The sequence below is a fragment of the Caretta caretta genome, chromosome 3, assembly GCF_965140235.1.
Source record: "Caretta caretta isolate rCarCar2 chromosome 3, rCarCar1.hap1, whole genome shotgun sequence".
Taxonomy (NCBI): domain Eukaryota; kingdom Metazoa; phylum Chordata; order Testudines; family Cheloniidae; genus Caretta; species Caretta caretta.
In genome coordinates this window covers 101,402,238-101,421,629 of record NC_134208.1, presented here as the reverse complement: position 1 = coordinate 101,421,629, position 19,392 = coordinate 101,402,238, and the positions used below count along the sequence as shown (strand labels likewise).

General features: G+C 40.6%; 1 protein-coding gene across 7 annotated transcripts in view; it reads right to left on the bottom strand.

The window, feature by feature from the left end:
- Positions 1 to 6,574: 6,574 nt before the first annotated feature.
- ENPP3 (ectonucleotide pyrophosphatase/phosphodiesterase 3) overlaps positions 6,575 to 19,392 on the bottom strand; it is an 89,909-nt gene continuing 77,091 nt past the window's right edge. For 6 of the 7 annotated variants that reach the window (XM_075126749.1, XM_075126752.1, XM_048844542.2 and 3 more), the window contains exons 21-25: positions 13,528 to 13,666; positions 12,426 to 12,503; positions 10,660 to 10,792; positions 8,222 to 8,378; positions 6,575 to 6,887 (exon numbers count right to left, since the gene is read on the bottom strand). In XM_075126749.1, coding sequence (XP_074982850.1) covers positions 6,714 to 6,887; positions 8,222 to 8,378; positions 10,660 to 10,792; positions 12,426 to 12,503; positions 13,528 to 13,666 — 681 coding nt within the window. In that variant the 3' untranslated portion in view covers positions 6,575 to 6,713. The remainder of the gene's footprint in view (positions 6,888 to 8,221; positions 8,379 to 10,659; positions 10,793 to 12,425; positions 12,504 to 13,527; positions 13,667 to 19,392) is intronic. The other variant, XM_048844543.2, reaches the window with a different exon arrangement.

The window sequence follows — 19,392 nt, the reverse complement described above, 5'->3', positions numbered from 1 at the left end:
GGATGTCCTTGATGTCATTGAATGCACACCATCCAGCTTTTTTTCTGTGCAACAGTTTGCCTTTCTGATCATGGCACATGTTGACATGTCAACATGTGCCAATGGTATTCTCTTATTGTTTAATTGCCGTTAATTGTAGTGTTAATTTTTTTAATCGCTTGACAGTCCTACTAAATTTCACCCCTGTGCAGAGGGGAAGCACAAGGCCTGTGCACCACTTAAAAATCCCACTGAAGCTCTCAGAGACTTGAACCGTGGTGAATTTCACTCATATATATTTTCCAGGGTTATTTAGGGGATGGCTGGGGCAATTCCTCCCCTCGTTTTCACCTGTCAACCCCATTGAGCACAGTAGGATTGAACTTACTAGGGTGTAACTGAGGACAGAATTTGGCCCATTAGGACTGTGCTATGGACTTGATCCAAAGCCCATTGACAGCAAGGGGAGTCTTTCCATTGAGTTCAGTGAGCTTTGGATCAGGGCCTATGTCAATCGGGCCCGAAGGTATAGTGGCTGATTTTTTATTACAACGTAATCACTGCTGCATATCATAGGGGCTAGAACTAGGGGTGCTCCCACACCTCCTGGCTTGAAGTGGTTTCCATCATATACAGGGTTTACAGTTTGATTCAATGGCCCTCAGCACCCCCACTATACAAATTGTTCCAGCACCCCTGCTGCGTACAGGAAAAAATAATGCAAATCTATAACCAAAGCTTACTGCTAGTTCTGTATAACTTATCAGTCATTTTAGGCAAGAATTTCAAACCTACTAAATGGATTTTAAAGACTAATTTCAACCATCCAGGTTGAAATATTTTGGCATTACTACATCGTTTGTATTTTCACACACAATCTACCTATGGATCCTAGACACAGCGGTAAATAAAACTATCATTAAAATTAAAAGTTTCACAGAACTAAACTGCAAGATTTGTCCAGCTATGTAGCCCATGTGTTGAACTACAGTACTGGTTTCCAGATCCCAGTGATGAGGGCACTGGCTTCTGGTAGGAAGGAAGGGAAAGAAGGAAAAAACTACCCACAGACTTTCCACCAAATCAGTCCAAACTCCAGACATGTCTTGAGTTACTTATGACTAAACTCACTTATTGACTTTAGTAGTGAGGAAAATCTTCCCTGTGACTGTCTCTGTAAACAGCAAGGAATGTTCGTTTTCAGAAGGTCTGTGGACAGCTAAAAGGTTGACACACAAAAATCTTGAAAAAAAATATACTGTCAGGGCAACTGTCAACACAGGTTATGAGCACTGGGTGTGCCAGGGACTGTGGTTTGGAGCTGTAGGAATTGGCTCCATGCTAGCTGATGACTCTTCTACAGCAAGGGATCGGCAGGAGGTTTGCCCTGCCAGTGGAGCAGAGCAGGGATGAGACTCTAGCTCTTTACTCATAGTAGGCCAAATTTTGCAGTTCATTATTTTTGTGCAACCCCATCGACTTCAACGCTCGTGACTCCACTGTGCCGTATAAAAGCCTTTTTGTAGGTTTTAACTAGTGTGGAATGAATAATGGGCAGGGGGGCGGGAATGGAATTCCACACCTATTCATTCAGATTATAGGCATAGTAATAATCCCTATCTCTCATATAATGCTTTTCTTCAGTAAATCTCCAAGTGCTTTACAATATTTAATACATTTATTCTCCGAACACCTGCGTATGGTAGGGAAGTGTTGTTATCCCCATTTTTGGAGACAGGAAACAGACACAGAGTGCCTCAGTGACTCACCCGAGGCCACACAAGAAGTCTATAGCACGTCAGGAAACGGAACCTGGGTATAAATCTTAAGCTAGTGCCCTAGCCCCTGGACTAGAATATTCAGCTTGCATGTGTTCAGGATCTTTTCATGTTTGCTTTCTGAGACCACATGAGCAGTCAGGCTCTCTTAGCACACACCTGTGTGAAAAGTTATTTTTCAACTCAAATGCTCAAAAAATTAAGTGTGAGTTCAGAACTGCGTGTTTGATTGTAATACTCAACATTCATGTACTGCTGGTTAGTTACAGAAGTTTTCCTTTCCTGAATCGTAGCACTTATGACAGGTGTCACATTTCTATTCGAAGACACACACACACACACACACACACACACACACACACACTTTCTCTTTCAGTCTTGAATTGGGGCCTGCTATGCTGAGTAGATGAATGCCCCCTCAGTGATGCACAAGCCCCTAAAGGGGACATCTCCAGACATGAGAAGGAAGTTCAAACACTGGGCCTCTGCTGGAACTGCCATCTAAGGTGCCAGCTGTGATATGGATATCTTACAACGAGGAACTGGACTCAAGTCACTAGCTTCTTTCACACATACCACCAAACAGCCATCAGCTGGCAACTCTCATGCTGAGGATAAATCACAAAAGCACTATCTGTTCAAAAACTAAGTACCAGCTGTGCAGGGCTGTGTGTTTTAAAAGACATTCATGTGTTAGATAATTTTTTTTAAAAAAATCTGAGATTTTCAGGAATAACAGATACTACAACATATGTGTCAAAGTCTGAACAACCTCTGAAAAACATAGTTTGGCCAGTTCTGAACATATAGATAGAGATTTTTAAAGTGCCCATGCTTTGCGCATAACTGTACTTAAAAACAGATTTATTCTCACTTTTGAAATTAATTTTATGATTTGGAATGAGTAACTTGCATGCCTAAATCATTTTCATAGAATACGAATGTCCATTGACTAAATTAGGAGTGAGATTTACCCTATGTTGAACATGAACTTGTGTGCTCAAAAAGATGGTTCTGCCACCAGGAGTGGCGTGGTGGTGGTGTTCTCTTGTGAGGAAACAGAAGATGTGGGTGCCCAAATGTCGCAGATTGAAATATAATTATATGTTAAAGAAGATAGCTTTGTGGTCTAACCACACATTCAAATCCCATCAGGTTTGACTCAGACCTTCATCCTTGTGGAAAAGGAGAAATTAAATACCACTGAGCTTGTTTATGTGTAAGTATGGGTCTCTCAGAAGAGGCCTTAAAACAAGGTCCTATCTGTTCTGTGTGTACTTGAAAGTCAGTTTTAAAATAGACATTGCAACTTGGAGACTCAATTCATAGAAGGTTAGGGTTGGAAGGGACCTCAGGAGGTCATCTAGTCCAACCCCCTGCTTGAAGCAGGACCAATCCCCAATTTTTGCCCCAGATCCCTAAATGGCCCCCTCAAGGATTGAACTCCCAACCCTGGGTTTAGCAGGCCAATGCTCAAACCACTGAGCTATCCCTCCCCCCATTGGATATTGGAGCCAATTACAGGCTCCAATATTGATAATCATGACTGACTACTTGATAGTGCCTACAAGTCAGACAGCTGGTCATCTACCTGCCATTTATACCTACATTGCAACTGGGATCTCAACCCCCCACCCCCACCGCCTCCGTGTAGTTGAATTAATAGAAGAAGAAAATACAGGTAACAGAGTATCACAGAATGGTATTAGAAAACGGCAGATTTGCTGACATATAGAAGTGGAAAAACAGTCTATCAAACTGGTTTTCCCTTGGTCTTCATTACAGAAATAGTCTTTCATATGATTTGCAATGCCAAGGTCTCTCTAGCACAACCATTTTACGCTGTAAACCTACAACATAGATTATGGTGGAATCTCCTTCCTTAGAAGTTTTTAAGGTCAGGCTTGACAAAGCCCTGGCTGGGATGATTTAATTGGGGATCGGTCCTGCTTTGAGCAGGGGGTTGGACTAGATGACCTCCTGAGGTCCCTTCCAACCCTGATATTCTATGATTCTATGATTTGCAGTTTTTAAGAGACTCAGGAATATAAAATTTGGCGTATATTAAAAGGCTGGCTCAGAAATGAGGATTTGACTTATCTTGAATTGTTCTTATCCAGTTTGCACAAACCAAATCAAAGCTAATGTGGGGGAGAAACCTCAATATTGATGCAAAATGAATACAATTATTATAACAATAAAAATTAAGTTGTTCTAAACTTGTTTGCACTTTTACTGAATACAAAGATTAGCTACAAGAATGCCATAGATAGGATGATTGGAGATATAACAATATTTATGTTTAGCTAGAAGTTACAAAATGTTAAGCGAATCAAAGAAATAGAAACCTTCTAAATTTCTATCTTTTATGAACAAGTAAATCAAGCATGTAAACATTCATCTTTTAGAAAGAAACATGAATATGAAAGGAATGTAGGGTATGTTATCAGTGCAACAAATCTAGGCAAAGTGGGCTCCACCAACACCCACCCTCTTGCAAGAAAACCTACTATTATACTGGAGAAAAACTTTTGTGTATTTCTTAAATGTTATGACAAAACTCTGTGAAATGCATACTTGTAAATATGTAGCTAAATGCAAAGTCCCTAATGTCTTTGCTGTGTAAACAGTAAAAATGTTTTTGTGTTCCACCATGGAATCTAATGACCTAGCTAAACTAAGCTGTGAAAGAAGTCATTTAAGTATAGAATCTTTATAGTAATGGGGAATTAATTAGTTACTGACAGTTCACAAGCAAGTCCTCACCTAATTCAGGAAGACAAGAAAATCATCATCCCCAAAATTAGCATTAACAACTTAAACTAAGCCAAAAACAACAACTTTCTAAAAGTTATTTAATTTTAGTTCTCAAAACAGTTTTAAAAAATTCTTAAAAAGAAGATCAGGAGTGTTTGGCCTTTTTGAAAACAGAATGTCATTTCCTGTCAAATTTTAATAAAATTGCAACAGTATCTCAGAGAATGGACTGAATAATAAAAAAAGAAGAGTTAAAGCTAGCTTTGAAAGTTATCTGATGCTTTGCTGCCACAAGAAGAACAAAGGCAAGTAAAGAAAGGTTGCATATGTGTTAAAACAGACTGCATATGCAGGACCTGAAAGTGTCACTTAAGACAGGGCCTGCACTAAAAAGTGAGGTTGACCCAGCTATGTTACTCAGGAGTGTGAAAAATCCAGATCCCTGAGAGACGTAGTTAAGCCAACCTAACCCCGGGTATAGACAAAAATTCTTCTGTCAACCTAGCTACTGCCTCTTGGGGAGGTGGATTACCTCCACGTACAGGAGAACCCCTCAGGGATGCAGCTGTGCCGCTGAAACAGTTCCGGTGTAGACAAGCCCTAAGCCAACACTGAAGGCAAGAAACCAATGAAAGGATGACAACAACCAACTTTGAATGTAATCAAACCTGAAAGAGGTGTTCCCGTTCTCCCCCCTATAATTCATTAACATAGGAAGGAGAAGGGTATAGAAACACTGAAGGGTACAAAACCCCTCTGCTACCCTGCTCAAACAGCACTCCACAAGCCAGCCACCACAGACAGATAAGAAAAACAAAGAAGACTTAAGAAGAAATCTACCCAAGGAAAACCTCCCGCAAAGGCTTGAAAATCGATTGGCGAGAAGAAGTTAACTAACATATGCCAAGGAATTAGGTTTAAAACTCTTCTAATGATTTTGTTGGAATATTGAAATGCTGTTGTAACTTAGGCCATGTCTACACTGCACTTCTGTAGTTAAAAATTTCATAGCTAAGGGGTGTGAAAAAAATGACAAAAGTTTTAATGACAAAAAGTGCTAGTGTGGACAGCGCTTTGTCGGCAGGAGACACTGTCCCATTGACGAAGTTCCTGCCCGTCGTTTGGGGTGGTTTTATTTTGTCACCGGGAGAGAGCCCTCCCAGCAACAAAGAGCAGATACACTGCTTACCTGACAACTGTAGCGGCACTGCTGTGCCATTGGAAGGTGCACAGTGTAGACACAGCCTTAAACAACTATCAGCTTCTCCAGTTAATCATCGGGTGGTTAGACCATGTATTCCTGGAGAGGAGACAGGGGCTAAACAGAGGAATACTGGGATGTAAGTGGAGTTAGGTTTCTTAATATCTACAATTGGCCTGTTTTCAGACAGCTCCTTAAATGGCTTCTTCTAAGTAACTAATTTAAAACCTTCAGTTTCATAGGACCTAGTTAAGATAGTTTATAGTTCGGCAAAGTAAGTAGTTTAGATTATTATTAACAATAATTAGACAAGCTTCACTTCCCTTAAATTCTTTTGCCAATACATGACCAGTTTTAAGTATCTAATAAGATACTAAAATGACTTCATAATAATTTGAGAAAATGGTAAGTTAAGACCAAAGTATACTAAGAGAAAAGTGCCCCCTCCCAGAGAGGCAGTTCACTCTCTAGGGTGTAATCTCCATTAAAAGCTCTCCCCGGAGAGACCATACAGAAGAAACTGTAATGGAGGTAAACAGTTGATCATTTGTGTTTGTTTGTTTAATGATTTCTTTTCCTTTAATAAAAAAATATAGCCCTGGTTAATAACTATGATTATTTTGCTTGGTCTTGATCCTGGTGTCCTGTAAGGTATGTAAAAGAACCACTGTGACTAAATAGTGAGAACCACATCCCAGAGTTGGCAGTAAAAAAAACAACTAGTAGGAGCTGGCCTACCAGCTCTTGTTTCTCTAGACTAAATATTTGTAGTAATTTTTAAAATAAAATTACCTGGCAGTCAACAAATTAAAACTACCCCTTTCAATGCCATACTAAATAAATGACAAAAGACTGAAAATTTGAGAAAAAGTAAATAAAATTATGTTTCTTTTATTACAACGTTTGTTTTCTTGATCAACTGAAGAGCTGTGGTAGCTTTTTCTTTGAAAGAAACATTGATTTACTTAGATTTATTTGTCCAAGTTACTGACACATGCTCAGTTAATGATAGTCTCAAATGTTGGCAAAAACGTCTTCAGCTGTAAAATTTCAGAGAGAGGCTGATCTCTGTCCTGGTAAAAGTCAAGCCCAGTTACAAGTTCCACATCTCGAATATGTGCTGCATGAGCCCAGACTCTTTCTTCAACCCACTGGGACGCCGGTTTCCCATCCTGCCAAAGCAAAACGAGCAAAGTTCAAACACTGGTTATTCCTTCACATGTTACCAAAAAACAGAATAGCCTTGTACGGCATAAGGTCCTTCACTTGAAAAAGCTCTTTCCACTCTCTTCCTGGAAATCTCTGTAGTCTTGCATTTGGGTGTCTGGTTTGAATAGGGTCAAATGAATGTTTTCTCTCCTTCCTGATATCAATTTACTCTACTGAACAGATATTGCTGTTTCCAATTAGTTACACTCTACTTAATTGATTATTTTGGCTGAACAGTGGAGTGTGAGAATAGAATGTATAGTATAACTCCAGTACCCCAGATCCATCTTTTGAGGAATAACCTGTATTTTGGGAGAGGATTGTAAGCAAACAGAAGTGACAAAGAAGCAAAATGCTGCTGATAAATGGTTTCTTGACGTTTCGATGGCCATTGAACTACAAAATATGGTGGAATCACATTTCCACTTGCACTTACAAATCAGTATAGTCTTATCTACTGTCTACATTAAGTACTGCCCCCCCTCAAAAAAATCAAAGAAAACTAAAATATAAAGAGTAATGGTCCAAAACACTATAATGTTTGTACTATTACTATAGAGTTTTTTTCATAAAAGGATGGTAACTTATTTTTCCATGATCATCTCCTATTTACTATGTATTGGTAGTGTATCTCTAAACATCAAGGTTATTGGTTATTAATTTAAATCTCAGAAGAAGCATTCATGTAAAAGTACACTATCTGATGTCAGCCAAAGACAAATAAGGAGTAATATTTTCCTTAGCTATGCTGGAGGGAGTAAGCCTGCTAATGCTATTACACCATTAAAATGGTCAAAGAACAAGTTTTATTCTTCAGAAAGCTGCAGTGATCCCACCCTATACATAGAGAGAGAGCTGATCTAAGTCACCTCTAATCTGTAGCTCTTCCCAGCCCTGCTACATACTCCCCCCTGCCAACTGCTGAATGATAGCTGCTCTGAGTCCATCAGACCCACAGGATCCTTCCTTTCTTCCTGCATGGCTGGCTAGCTGCTTTTCTACTTAGCTGTCTCACTCTCTTCTGTCTGCCTCACCTGCTCCACACCCTGCTGCCCCAGCTTCTCACCCGCCCAACAATCTTTGCAATTTACAGCTGCTACCACTCACTTGACAACATGAACAAGCCCCTCACAAGCTGCCACTAGTTCCATCCTTCACTCTTGACTGTTTTTTGATTAAATCAAGAATGACTGAGTTAAATACACAGGAATCTAAAGACTTCCCCCAGAAGCAATTCTGTAGAAATCACAGCTCATGCACACACACTGTGCAGAGACATGCACAAAACCATACTTACAGCACAGCTTTCACTGTTGTCAGGTCGATGAGGAATGATAAAAGACAAAACATCCAAGGAGCCCACACAGTTCAGTGGCGTATTGGATTGGTTCTTACAGCTGGTCAGCACCACAAAGTAGTGGGTCGGGACAGGGATTTGTGTGTTGTTTATATGCCTATAAAAGAACGTTAATTAAGGGGTAAGTTTGATCATCAAGGGCATAAAACGGGATGGACAGACTTTTTGGCCTGAGGGCCACATCTGGGTATGGAAATTGTATGGCGGGCCATGAATGCTAATGAAACTGGGGGTTGAGGTGTGGGAGGGAGTGAGGGCTCCGACTGGGGGTGCGGGCTGTGGAGTGGGGCCAGAAATGAGGAGTTCAGTGTGAGGGAGGAGACTCTGGGCTGAGGCAGAGAGTTGGGTGTGGGGGGGCTGAAGGCTCTGGCTGGGGGTGTGGGCATGGGGTGGGGCTGGGATGAGGGGTTGGGGGTGCAGGAGGGTACTCTGGGCTGGGACCAAGGGGTTTGGAGGGCGGGAGGGGGATCGGAGCTGGGGGAGGGGGTTGGGGTGTGGGAGGGGGTCATGGGTGCAGGCTCCTGGCGGAACTTACCTCAAGCAACTCCTGGAAGCAGCAGCATGTCCTCCCTTCAGCTCCTATGCAGCAGCACAGCCAGGAAGCTCTGTGCGCTGCCCTGTCCGCAGGCGTCACCCCTGCAGCTCCCATTGGCCGTGGTTCCCAGCCTCCTGGCTGCCCCCATGCATAGGAGCTGGGGGGGGGGACATGCCGTTGCTTCTGAGAGCCGCGTGGAGGCATGGCACGCACGGAGTAGGGTAAGCCCCCAACCCTGCTCCCCGGCTGAAGCGGGGCAAGCCCTGGGCCCCTCTCCCTGGCAGGAGCTCGAGGGCTGGATTAAAATGTCTGAAGGGCCAGATGCAGCCCCTGGGCTGTAGTTTGCCCACCCCTGGCATAAAAGATAATATACTGTACAAGAACTGAAGTGAATGGGATTGTATGGTATGTATATATACACTCAATGCAGAATTTAACCTTTTTAAAAAAACTTGAAAACAGCCATATATATATATATGTTTGACTGAATATCTGTATAAAGCACTACTCCAGCAAGGTGAGACGCTCTAAAAGCATTTTAAGCATGTGACTGTCCCACTGAAATCAAACGGACTACTCACATGCTTAAACTTAAGCATGTGCTGAAGTCCTTTGCTGGATCAAAACCAAAATGCACTGCACCTTGCAGGATTGAGCCCCATATTTGCATTTCATTCTGTTAACAATTTAGAATATAATGAAGTTTAATTTGCAAAAATTAAAGAGAAAATTAGTGTGGCAGCGTGGGTTGACAGTGCCTAACCTGAACTGCCATGAAGAAAATGACACCTGGTAACCTGTTGTAGAAAGCTAAATCAGTTTAGGATTCACAAATTAAAAATTTCCCCAAAATTAAAAATGATAGTCATCCCTATGTAGTAGGGCCTAATTCTTTGAGGTGCTGAGTGACTCCTGGATGTGCTGTATACCCTCACTTCCCACTGACAGGCACTTTATACATAGCATGATTTAACATGCAGAATGAAACATGTTTGTGAAAAATTGTAGACAGTGTTATGTGGTTGTCTGGGTATTACAGCATATTAGTTAGGAGGAATCTCCAGCCTGTCATCTAGTCCACCCTCCTGCATCATGACAGAACTGATTTCACTATTCCCAAGACATCCTTGTTAGATGTGGTATTAAGTCTAGCTTTGAATACAGCATCTCCAATGACATCAGTTCTACAACCTATTAGCCAAGAAGGTCAGGGACACAACCCCATGCTCTGGATGTCCCTAAACATCCAATTGCTGGAAGCTGGGACTGGATGACATGGGATGGATCACTCAGAATTGCCCTGTTCTATTCATTCCCTCTGAAGCATCTCACATTGGGCATTGTCAGAGACAGGATACTGAGCTAGATGGGTGATTGTTCTGACCCAGTATGGCCATTTTTATGTCCCAATGTTGCAGAGGCCCCCCAAAAAAGTGGGCTCCCCCTGCGTTTCCATGGGAACCAGATCAGGGTTGCCATCTTATATCCCATGCACCTGCCAACAGCATGTGGTTAGCACACTGTTTATCTGATATGTGTGTATAGTGTCTGTCTCTAGGTATGTAATTGTTATGACGATTTTCTCTGTATTGCAATATTAAGTTCCCAAGGATTTTGCCATTTTGTGAGTAAGCATTATATGAGAGGATATACTCTGTGCTCCTCTCATGGATACTTTACTTTTGATCTTTCTTGTTTCTCTTAACCTATAACAGAAGTCATTCAGCCTGAACGAATATGGCTGGAATGGAATGAAATATGGTTGGAATATGGAAACCATAACAGCAAATATATCTGAAATAAGCCAGAGTGTGACCCTTCTCTGTTACCTTTTTGTACTTACTGTGTAATTTCATGAAGAGCATCAAAATGGCCATCATAATTGTAATCAAACACTGGTCCGCTGATCACATTCAGTCCATTCCTCTCCGCAGCATACTTTAGAAGCAGCACATCATGGAAATAGTTCCATATCTCTGTCATTAAAATGACAGTTGAACATAATTAATACCCGTACATAATTAATACCCGTTCCAAAATGCTCTACCTCTATTACATTAATGAGCATGTGAATATTTTTTCACTTTTTGCCATAGGCAAAGAATGAAAATGTAGCACATTCGTCCAGGCTAAACTGTCACTTCTTCTATATTTTATATATTTTTTAAATATTTCACTTAAGCAAATTTAGAGGGAAACTATTGTACTGACACAATCAGTGTACTCTGTTCACCTATGGAAGAGGTGTGGTAAAGGCTATGCCATTGCAAGCTTCTCCACACAGTCCAGCGATATGCCTCAAGCTGAATTTTTAAAGAACAACTCTTGAACTGAGAGGACAGTTTATTTTCAATACCTAGCAGTTCTTGGCCTCTCTGCTGAGACTACCGACAATGGTGCCAACTGGTGCTCGCTGAGATGGTGTTTTTTGGGATGTGGATATTTACTCATAGGAACTAGTCTGAGTCAACTGACCACATTTCAAATACTAGTGGGCCATTTAACTTATTTTACTTATGTAATTTAATTAAACATTTATCTTTACAATGTAAACTAGTGATAAAAGGTGCACAGTTATGGACAGTGTGGCTAAAAATATACTCTTTCTATTTACCTGTTACTGATATACCTGTAATCTATAGTCTGCAGTAACTGGCCAGTGAGTTTTATATTTCTTGTGACAGGGTGTTCTATCTCTAGTTATTTATTTTCCCTTAGGGATTCAGGTCACTTTGCTGTTCTGGGTTTCTTTGCTTTATGTGCTATGAGCAAATGGGATATGAATGAACTGTGAAAAGCAGTCCAGTCATTTTTATTTTCTCTCTTTTTTCTGTTACTTGCTGTAGTATTTTCTATATTTCTCCTTTGTCTTAGAAAACCAGCCCTGGACTATTAGACAAAACATGCATCTGTAGACAAGTCATAGCTCATGGTTTCTAATAGCCAGAAGCAAGGACAGATGGATGGGAATAACAGGGTTCATTGTAGTTGTACACAAGCACATCTGCCTGATATGCATTTTCCAAATAAAGGTCCAGATTCTCTGGTTCGCTGAGATTCTGCATGGTGAAGCAGGGGCAGTGTCACAGAGCTGGTTACTAATTCCAGTCTGCCTACTTCTCCTCCTGCATGGGGTCAAGAGAAGATAAAAGAGGAGCCAGACACTCCATCTGTGTATCTACTGAAGACTTCCCCCATACCAGGAGAAGCCCCAGCAACAGCTTTGCAGCCAGTCTCTACCTCCTCAGCACCACCCTGAGTGGTTCAAAGAGAGTAGTGAGGGGAAAGAATCTCCCCAAAGTCTAGTAGTAAGGAATTTAAACACGACTATATTCCAACTGGCAAGAGGCAGTTTTAAGTAGGATTGTCCAGAGAAAAGAGTAAAGGAAATGAATACAGTGGATGTGTTTTAAAATCTTCTGTGCCTATTTTAAAAAAACCCACTTTTTAGTGCAATTGTACTCGATCTGGATATACTGAATATGATCAGTTAAGAAAAGAATTTTTAAAATCTTTTAATTTTTTCTTAATTTTCTTTAGTCAATTATCATTTAATAAACTGCAGGAAAATGTTCAGCATTTTTTGAGGTTCAGGTTTTGAGAACCTACTTTTGAATTCTTCATACATGGGCACAATATTGCTGGTAAGTAAGGCATCATATTGTTCTGGACCAGTTGCATTGAAATCTGTAAAAAAAACCGAAACATGCATTAATGACTGATATATAGGAAGATGTTTCTCAATGTTCAGTTTACGTATCCCTGCAGACTGAAGGCAAATTATTGCAGGTAATTAAAATCTCACATTAATAAGTGAACTATATAAATATACATACATAAATAATACATAATTATATATACAAACACGCAGCTGTTTGAACAGGATTGGGGGCTTGTTCTGTTATACTGGAAAATATTACCCTGGGATAGACAACAAAAATATCCCTTACACCCCAATAAAAGGTCTCCCTCCTTTAAATTTCTCAGAAAAAAGTAATCTGTGAGGAATGTCAGGGAGGAACCATTAGCACAAAGTATGTCACATCTGTTCCCTAGGATTTTGTTTACTGCCTCAAGCCTATTCAGCTTTTAGCAACCTATATATTTTAAAAAATAGATGCATTCACTTGATCTATTTATATTTCAATGAACTATTCTAGAATATACATTTTTTCCACTGGGAAGCAGGTCCCCCAAGACAAGGCTGCTCACATGTACCAAACTGTGAGGTACCTTTGTGATGGGAAAAAAGGGCTATGGGCTGACAACTACTGTTTGACTGTTGCAAAACTAACCCTTCCAATATATCAAACCTAACATAAAAAAAATCAAAATTTACATGGAGTGACACAGCATGGGCCAGATTCTTGACTCCACTCTGGTCTCTTTATGTCATTCTGGTCAGCTTTCATCACAGCCAGCATATCTTCCATTTTTAAAGTAAACCTAAATCTTCTGAACTGAAAATATTTGGGCAGGATTACCATGGATATGTGGGTGGCTGCTGCAAAATGTATTGACTTTCTAATAGTAATTTTACTGCTTTTGGTTAATGCACAGCCACTGGAAACCTCTTTATTTATTTATTTTTTTTGCACAGCACACTTATCCCAGGCAGGTTGCTTTGGTGTTTATATATGCTTTAAACACAAACCCACATCCAGCTGATTAAGACTTTCTAAACACTAGCTATAAAAAGAATCCTACTGACTGGGAGGATACAGGAACCCGTGGGTGATGTTCAGGTCTAGCTGGTAGTCAGAGCAGTTTTGGCTTTGAATAGCCGGGATTCTAACATCAGCCCGCAGACAGTCTGGAATAGTGGAAGGAAGTGAAGATGCGTCTGCCTGCTAAAAAGAAAAAGGGGGGAAATAGTGTTACACCCACAGTTGTGGCTAACCTTATACCCTGTATGGTTTGTGACTTCCTAGAATGGTTTTCATTGAATCTTTTCCTATTTTCATAATGAATCAGCTCAATACAAGTAATGGAAAATTATGTTTTCTGTAGTGTTTTTCCTTGGTCCTTCTGTTTTTCAGTAATCCAATTAGGGAAAACCCTTAGCATGGTGTAAAATGGTAGTAGCAAGGCTAAGGTAGTATTTTAGCCCAAAAAGGTGACATGTTTGGCCCATTCAGCTCTCTAAAAATAAATTCACTTCCTACTGCAGAGCAGTTAACATGTGAGAATCACATACTGGCTGATGTTATTTTAGCCATATCCAGATGGGCTAAGCAATGACACCAAGAAACTGTATGGACTAGATTCTCAGCAGCTATAAATCAGTACAACTCCTTCCACTTCATTGAAGCAATGTTAATTCACACCAGCTGAAGAGCTGACCCACAACATTTCAACTGTAATTTCGGTATTTACAACTGCTAGGATTGCACCCACGACAACACCAGAATTGTATTTTATCTGCACAACTGTATTTTATTTTCAGCAGCAGCTCTTACTTCCATTTAATTTCTTCTCCGTTTTGTTAAGAAAGGTATTTTATCTGATATGAGGCTATAATTAATTAGATCCATCATTCACAACTTATGAGCTTTCTTCTGTTTTATTCTTAACACGACATGTTGAGGTTTTTTGATGTGGTTTTTGTTTTAATGATCTAGGAAGCAGCCTAAGCTTTATAAACCTTTATCAGATAGGAAGAGGACATGTTAAAGGTGAACTGCAGTGGGGAAAATCGTGCTTGTGCCTCTTTTTTCCACTTTGTATGAAAATCTCTGTAGGTGCCCATCCTATGTTCTAGGTGCGCATTACATTGAAGAAATATAATGTAAAGGATAAATAGCTATCCATCAGGAAATATAAGCCACAATCCTGCACTGAGATCCATTAATTTCAACCTCTAGCCCCAGAGGGTGTCCTGCTGAAGTCAACAGGGATCCACATGGGTGCAAACCTGAACGTTAGTAGATCTGATTGCAGCATCAGGGACACAATGAGGATTCTAACCTAAATCACTATAGCCCTCCACCTCCACCTTCTCCAAAAACCTGGAGGGAAATATGGAATTTGCAGCACGTATAGAAAGTTAACAAATTGAGGCTCTGGCATACTCAAGGGGAAACTGTGATCCAAAGTCAAGAACATCCATGGACAACACCTTTCCTCCCCACCCACCCCAGCAGTGCTCTCCTGCATCTTGCAAGGAACTCCAGCTGAAGCATGTCCACTAACTGGGGTAGTACATCATGAGGAGAGAAATGATCTCTCAGGAAATCAGGCCCAAAACTATTTAAGGCTTGATAGGTTAACATCCAATTACATCTGGAAACTTATTAGAGAAGTGCAGAGCCTGGTGTAAAGGTGGAATTGTTTCCAGTGTGAAACTCCACTTAACAAGCAGGTGGAAGCATTTATAAGAACATCAGAATGGCAATACTGGGTCAGACCAATGGTCCATCTAGCCCAGTATCCTGTCTTCTGAAGGTGGCCAATGCCAGGTGCTTCAGAGGGAATGAACAGAACAGGTAATCATCAAGTGATCTATCCCCTGTCGCACATTCCCATCCTGACTAATAGCCCTTGATGGACCTATCACCCATGAACTTATCTAATTCTTTTTTGAACCCTGTTATAGTCTTGGCCGTCACAACATCCTCTGGCAAAGAGTTCCACAGGTTGACTGTGAAGAAATAGTTCCTTTTGTTTGTTTTAAACCTGCTGCCTATTAATTTCATTTGGTGACCTCTAGTTCTTGTGTTAGGAGAAGGAGTAAATAACACTTCCTTATTCACTTTCTCCACACCAGTCAAAATTTTATAGACCTCTATCTTATTCCCCCTTAGTCATCTTTTTTCCAAGATGAAAAGTCCCAGTCTTATTAATCTCTCCTCAAATGGAAGCCGTTCCATACCCCTAATAATTTTTGTTGCCTTTTTCTGTACCTTTTCTAATTCCAATATATCGTTTTTGAGACGGGGCAACCAGATCCTGCACACACTATTCAAGATGTGGGTGTACCATGGATTTAAATAGAGGCAATATGATATTTTCTGTCTTATTATCTATACCTTTTGTAATGATTCCCAACATTCTGTTAACCTTTTTGACTGCTGCTGCACATTGAGTGGATGTTTACAGAGAACTATTCACAATGACTCCTAGATCTCTTTCTTGAGAGAGGGGCTAATTTAGGCCCCATCATTTTATATGCATGGTTGCAATTACGTTTTCCAATGTGTATTATTTTGCATTTATCAATACTGATCAATATAAATATTATCAATATCAACTGATTAATATCAACATTATTAATAGCTTCTTTTTCTGGATGGTGTCTAAACGTAGCCCTATGTGGAGCTGTCATAAATATAAAGGGAAGGGTAAGACACCTTTAAATCCCTCCTGGCCAGAGGAAAAACCCTTTCACCTGTAAAGGGTTAAGAAGCTAGGATAACCTCGCTGGCACCTGACCAAAATGACCAATGAGGAGACAAGATACTTTCAAAAGCTGGGGGGAGGAAAAAAACAAAGGGTCTGTCTGTGTGATGCTTTTGCTGGGGACAGAGCAGGAATGCAGGTCAGATCTCCTGCAAAGGGCTAATAAGCAATCTAGTTAGATATGCATTAGATTCTGTTTTGTTTAAATGGCTGATAAAATAAGTTGTGTTGAATGGAATGTATATTCCTGTTTTTGTGTCTTTTTGTAACTTAAGGCTTTGCCTAGAGGGATTCTCTATGTTTTGAATCTGATTACTCTGTAAGGTATTTACCATCCTGATTTTACAGAGGTGATTCTTTTACTTTTTCTTCAATTAAAATTTTTCTTTTAAGAATCTGATTGCTTTTTCATTGTTCTTAAGATCCAAGGGTTTGGATCTGTGTTCACCTATGCAAATTGGTGAGGATTTTTATCAAGCCTTCCCCAGGAAAGGGGGTGTAGGGTTTGTGGAGGATTTTGGGGGGAAAGACGTTTCCAAGTGGGCTCTTTCCCTGTTGTATATCTGTTAGACGCTTGGTGGTGGCGGCAGCAATAAAGTCCAAGGGCAAAAGGTAAAATAGTCCGTACCTTGGGGAAGTTTTAACCTAATCTGGTAAAAATAAGCTTAGAGGGTTTTTCATGCAGGTCCCCTCATCTGTACCCTAGAGTTCAGAGTGGGGAAGAAACCTTGACAGAAGCTTATTACAGGAATCTAATCACAAGTTGACAAACACACGAATAAATGGGGCAAGGGCCATCTTAGAGAGAAAGTGTCATTTTTTCTCACCACGCACAGATGAGAGTGTGCTCATAACTATGGCTGCTCCCTGAGCATCCAGGAACAGCCCAAGATCTAATACCACATCTAAGTCATGCATCTGGGCTACAAATGGCATTCAAAATCCCCCAATCAGAGGAACCAATATAAATCCCACCAACTGTTCTGGCATCTTGTCCTAAGCCGCCAACATTATTTCACTCCTCTCCAGATACACAGCAATTCTCATCCAAGCCTCAAATTTATATAGACAGTGGGTTATTTATTCTACTGCTCCAGCCAAATCAAAAGAATAGAGATGCAGAGCAAGTTGTCATCTGAATATTGAATATATCACAGACCATATATCTTCACTAACTCTCCCAGTCACTTCATCTACATGTTGAGCAGGAAGAGTTCTAATATAGATCCCTATTGTACCTCACAAGAAAGAACTCTCAAGTTGGAGAAATAAGTACCCACAAATAACCTCTGTGTTCTCTCAGAAAGATAAGAGAGGAACCACTCAGCTCTGTAACACTCTTGCTAGGTTCCACAACCAAATCAACAAAACCTCATGATCAGCAGTATCAAAAGCTGTTGACAAGTTTATAATAAGCATCAGTGATACATTTATCCTCACCCTTTGCTCGAAGGAGAGTCCCAGCTAATCCAATCAATGCAGTGTCTGTCCCACACCCTAGTGACTATGGCCAAAGAAACTGGAAGGCTTCAGAAACTATCAGAGTTGCTGAGCCACAACCTACTTAATGACTTCCCTGTCCCAAAAAAATGGGAGATTTGCTATTGGTCAATAGTTAGGCAGAATGTACGTATTAAGAAGTGGTCCCTTAAGCAATGCTCTCATGATAGCCTCTTTAAGAAATCTCTTTCTTCATAAGTTTCAGAGTAACAGCTGTGTTAGTCTGTATTTGCAAAAAGAAAAGGAGTACTTGTGGCACCTTAGAGACTAACCAATTTATTTGAGCATAAGCTTTCGTGAGCTACAGCTCACTTCATCGGATGCATACTGTGGAAAGTACAGAAGACGTTTTTATACACACAGACCATGAAAAAATGGGTGATTATCACTACAAAAGGTTTTCTCTCCCCCCACCCCACTCTCCTGCTGGTAATAGCTTATGTAAAGTGATCACTCTCCTTACAATGTGTATAATAATCAAGGTGGGCCATTTCCAGCACAAATCCAGGTTTTCTCCCCCCCCCCCCCAAAACACTCTCCTGTTGGTAATAGCTTATCTAAAGTGATCACTCTCCTTACAATGTGTATGATAATCAAGGTGGGCCATTTCCAGCAGAAATCCAGGGTTTAACAAGAACGTCTGAGGAAGGGGGAGGAGGGTAGGAAAAAAACAAGGGGAAATAGGTTACCTTGCATAATGACTTAGCCACTCCCAGTCTCTATTCAAGCCTAAGTTAATTGTATCCAATTTGCAAATGAATTCCAATTCAGCAGTCTCTCGCTGGAGTCTGGATTGGAAGTTTTTCTGTTGTAACATCGCAACCTTCATGTCTGTAATCGCGTGACCAGAGAGATTGAAGTGTTCTCCGACTCGTTTAGGAATGTTATAATTCTTGACATCTGATTTGTGTCCATTTATTCTTTTACGTAGAGACTGTCCAGTTTGACCAATGTACATGGCAGAGGGGCATTGCTGGCACATGATGGCATATATCACATTGGTAGATGTGCAGGTGAACGAGCCTCTGATAGTGTGGCTGACAGCCCCCCAACCTGAAGCGAATACTCACCAGCAACCACATACCACACAAGAGAACCGCTAACCCAGGAACCTATCCTTGCAACAAAGCCCGTTGCCAACTGTGCCCACATATCTATTCAGGGGACACCATCACAGGGCCTAATAACATCAGCCACACTATCAGAGGCTCGTTCACTGTACTTTCCACAGTACGCATCCGATGAAGTGAGCTGTAGCTCACGAAAGCTTATGCTCAAATAAATTGGTTAGTCTCTAAGGTGCCACAAGTAATCCTTTTCTTTCTTCATAAGCTACACAGACAGACAATCTGTTACAACAGGTTAGACTCAGAAGACTTTCGTCACTGGATCTATAGCTGTATCCTCTCTCATTTCCTCTATCTCAGGTCACATGGTGAACCATGGTGACCTGTGAAGAAAAAAACAGTTACAATGACTTTAGAAAACTACTCCATAGATAAAATTACGGAATCCATTCTCCAGTTCATGTTACAAGAATAAGATTTTTTTAAACAACCCAGTAATTAATGTTTCCAGATGCATAATTTATTTTCATCACATGAGGAACTAAATATAGTATTCCGCAGCTGTTGTGGTCTGTCATGTCAATTTTCAGCCACTTCCAGGAGGGGATTTT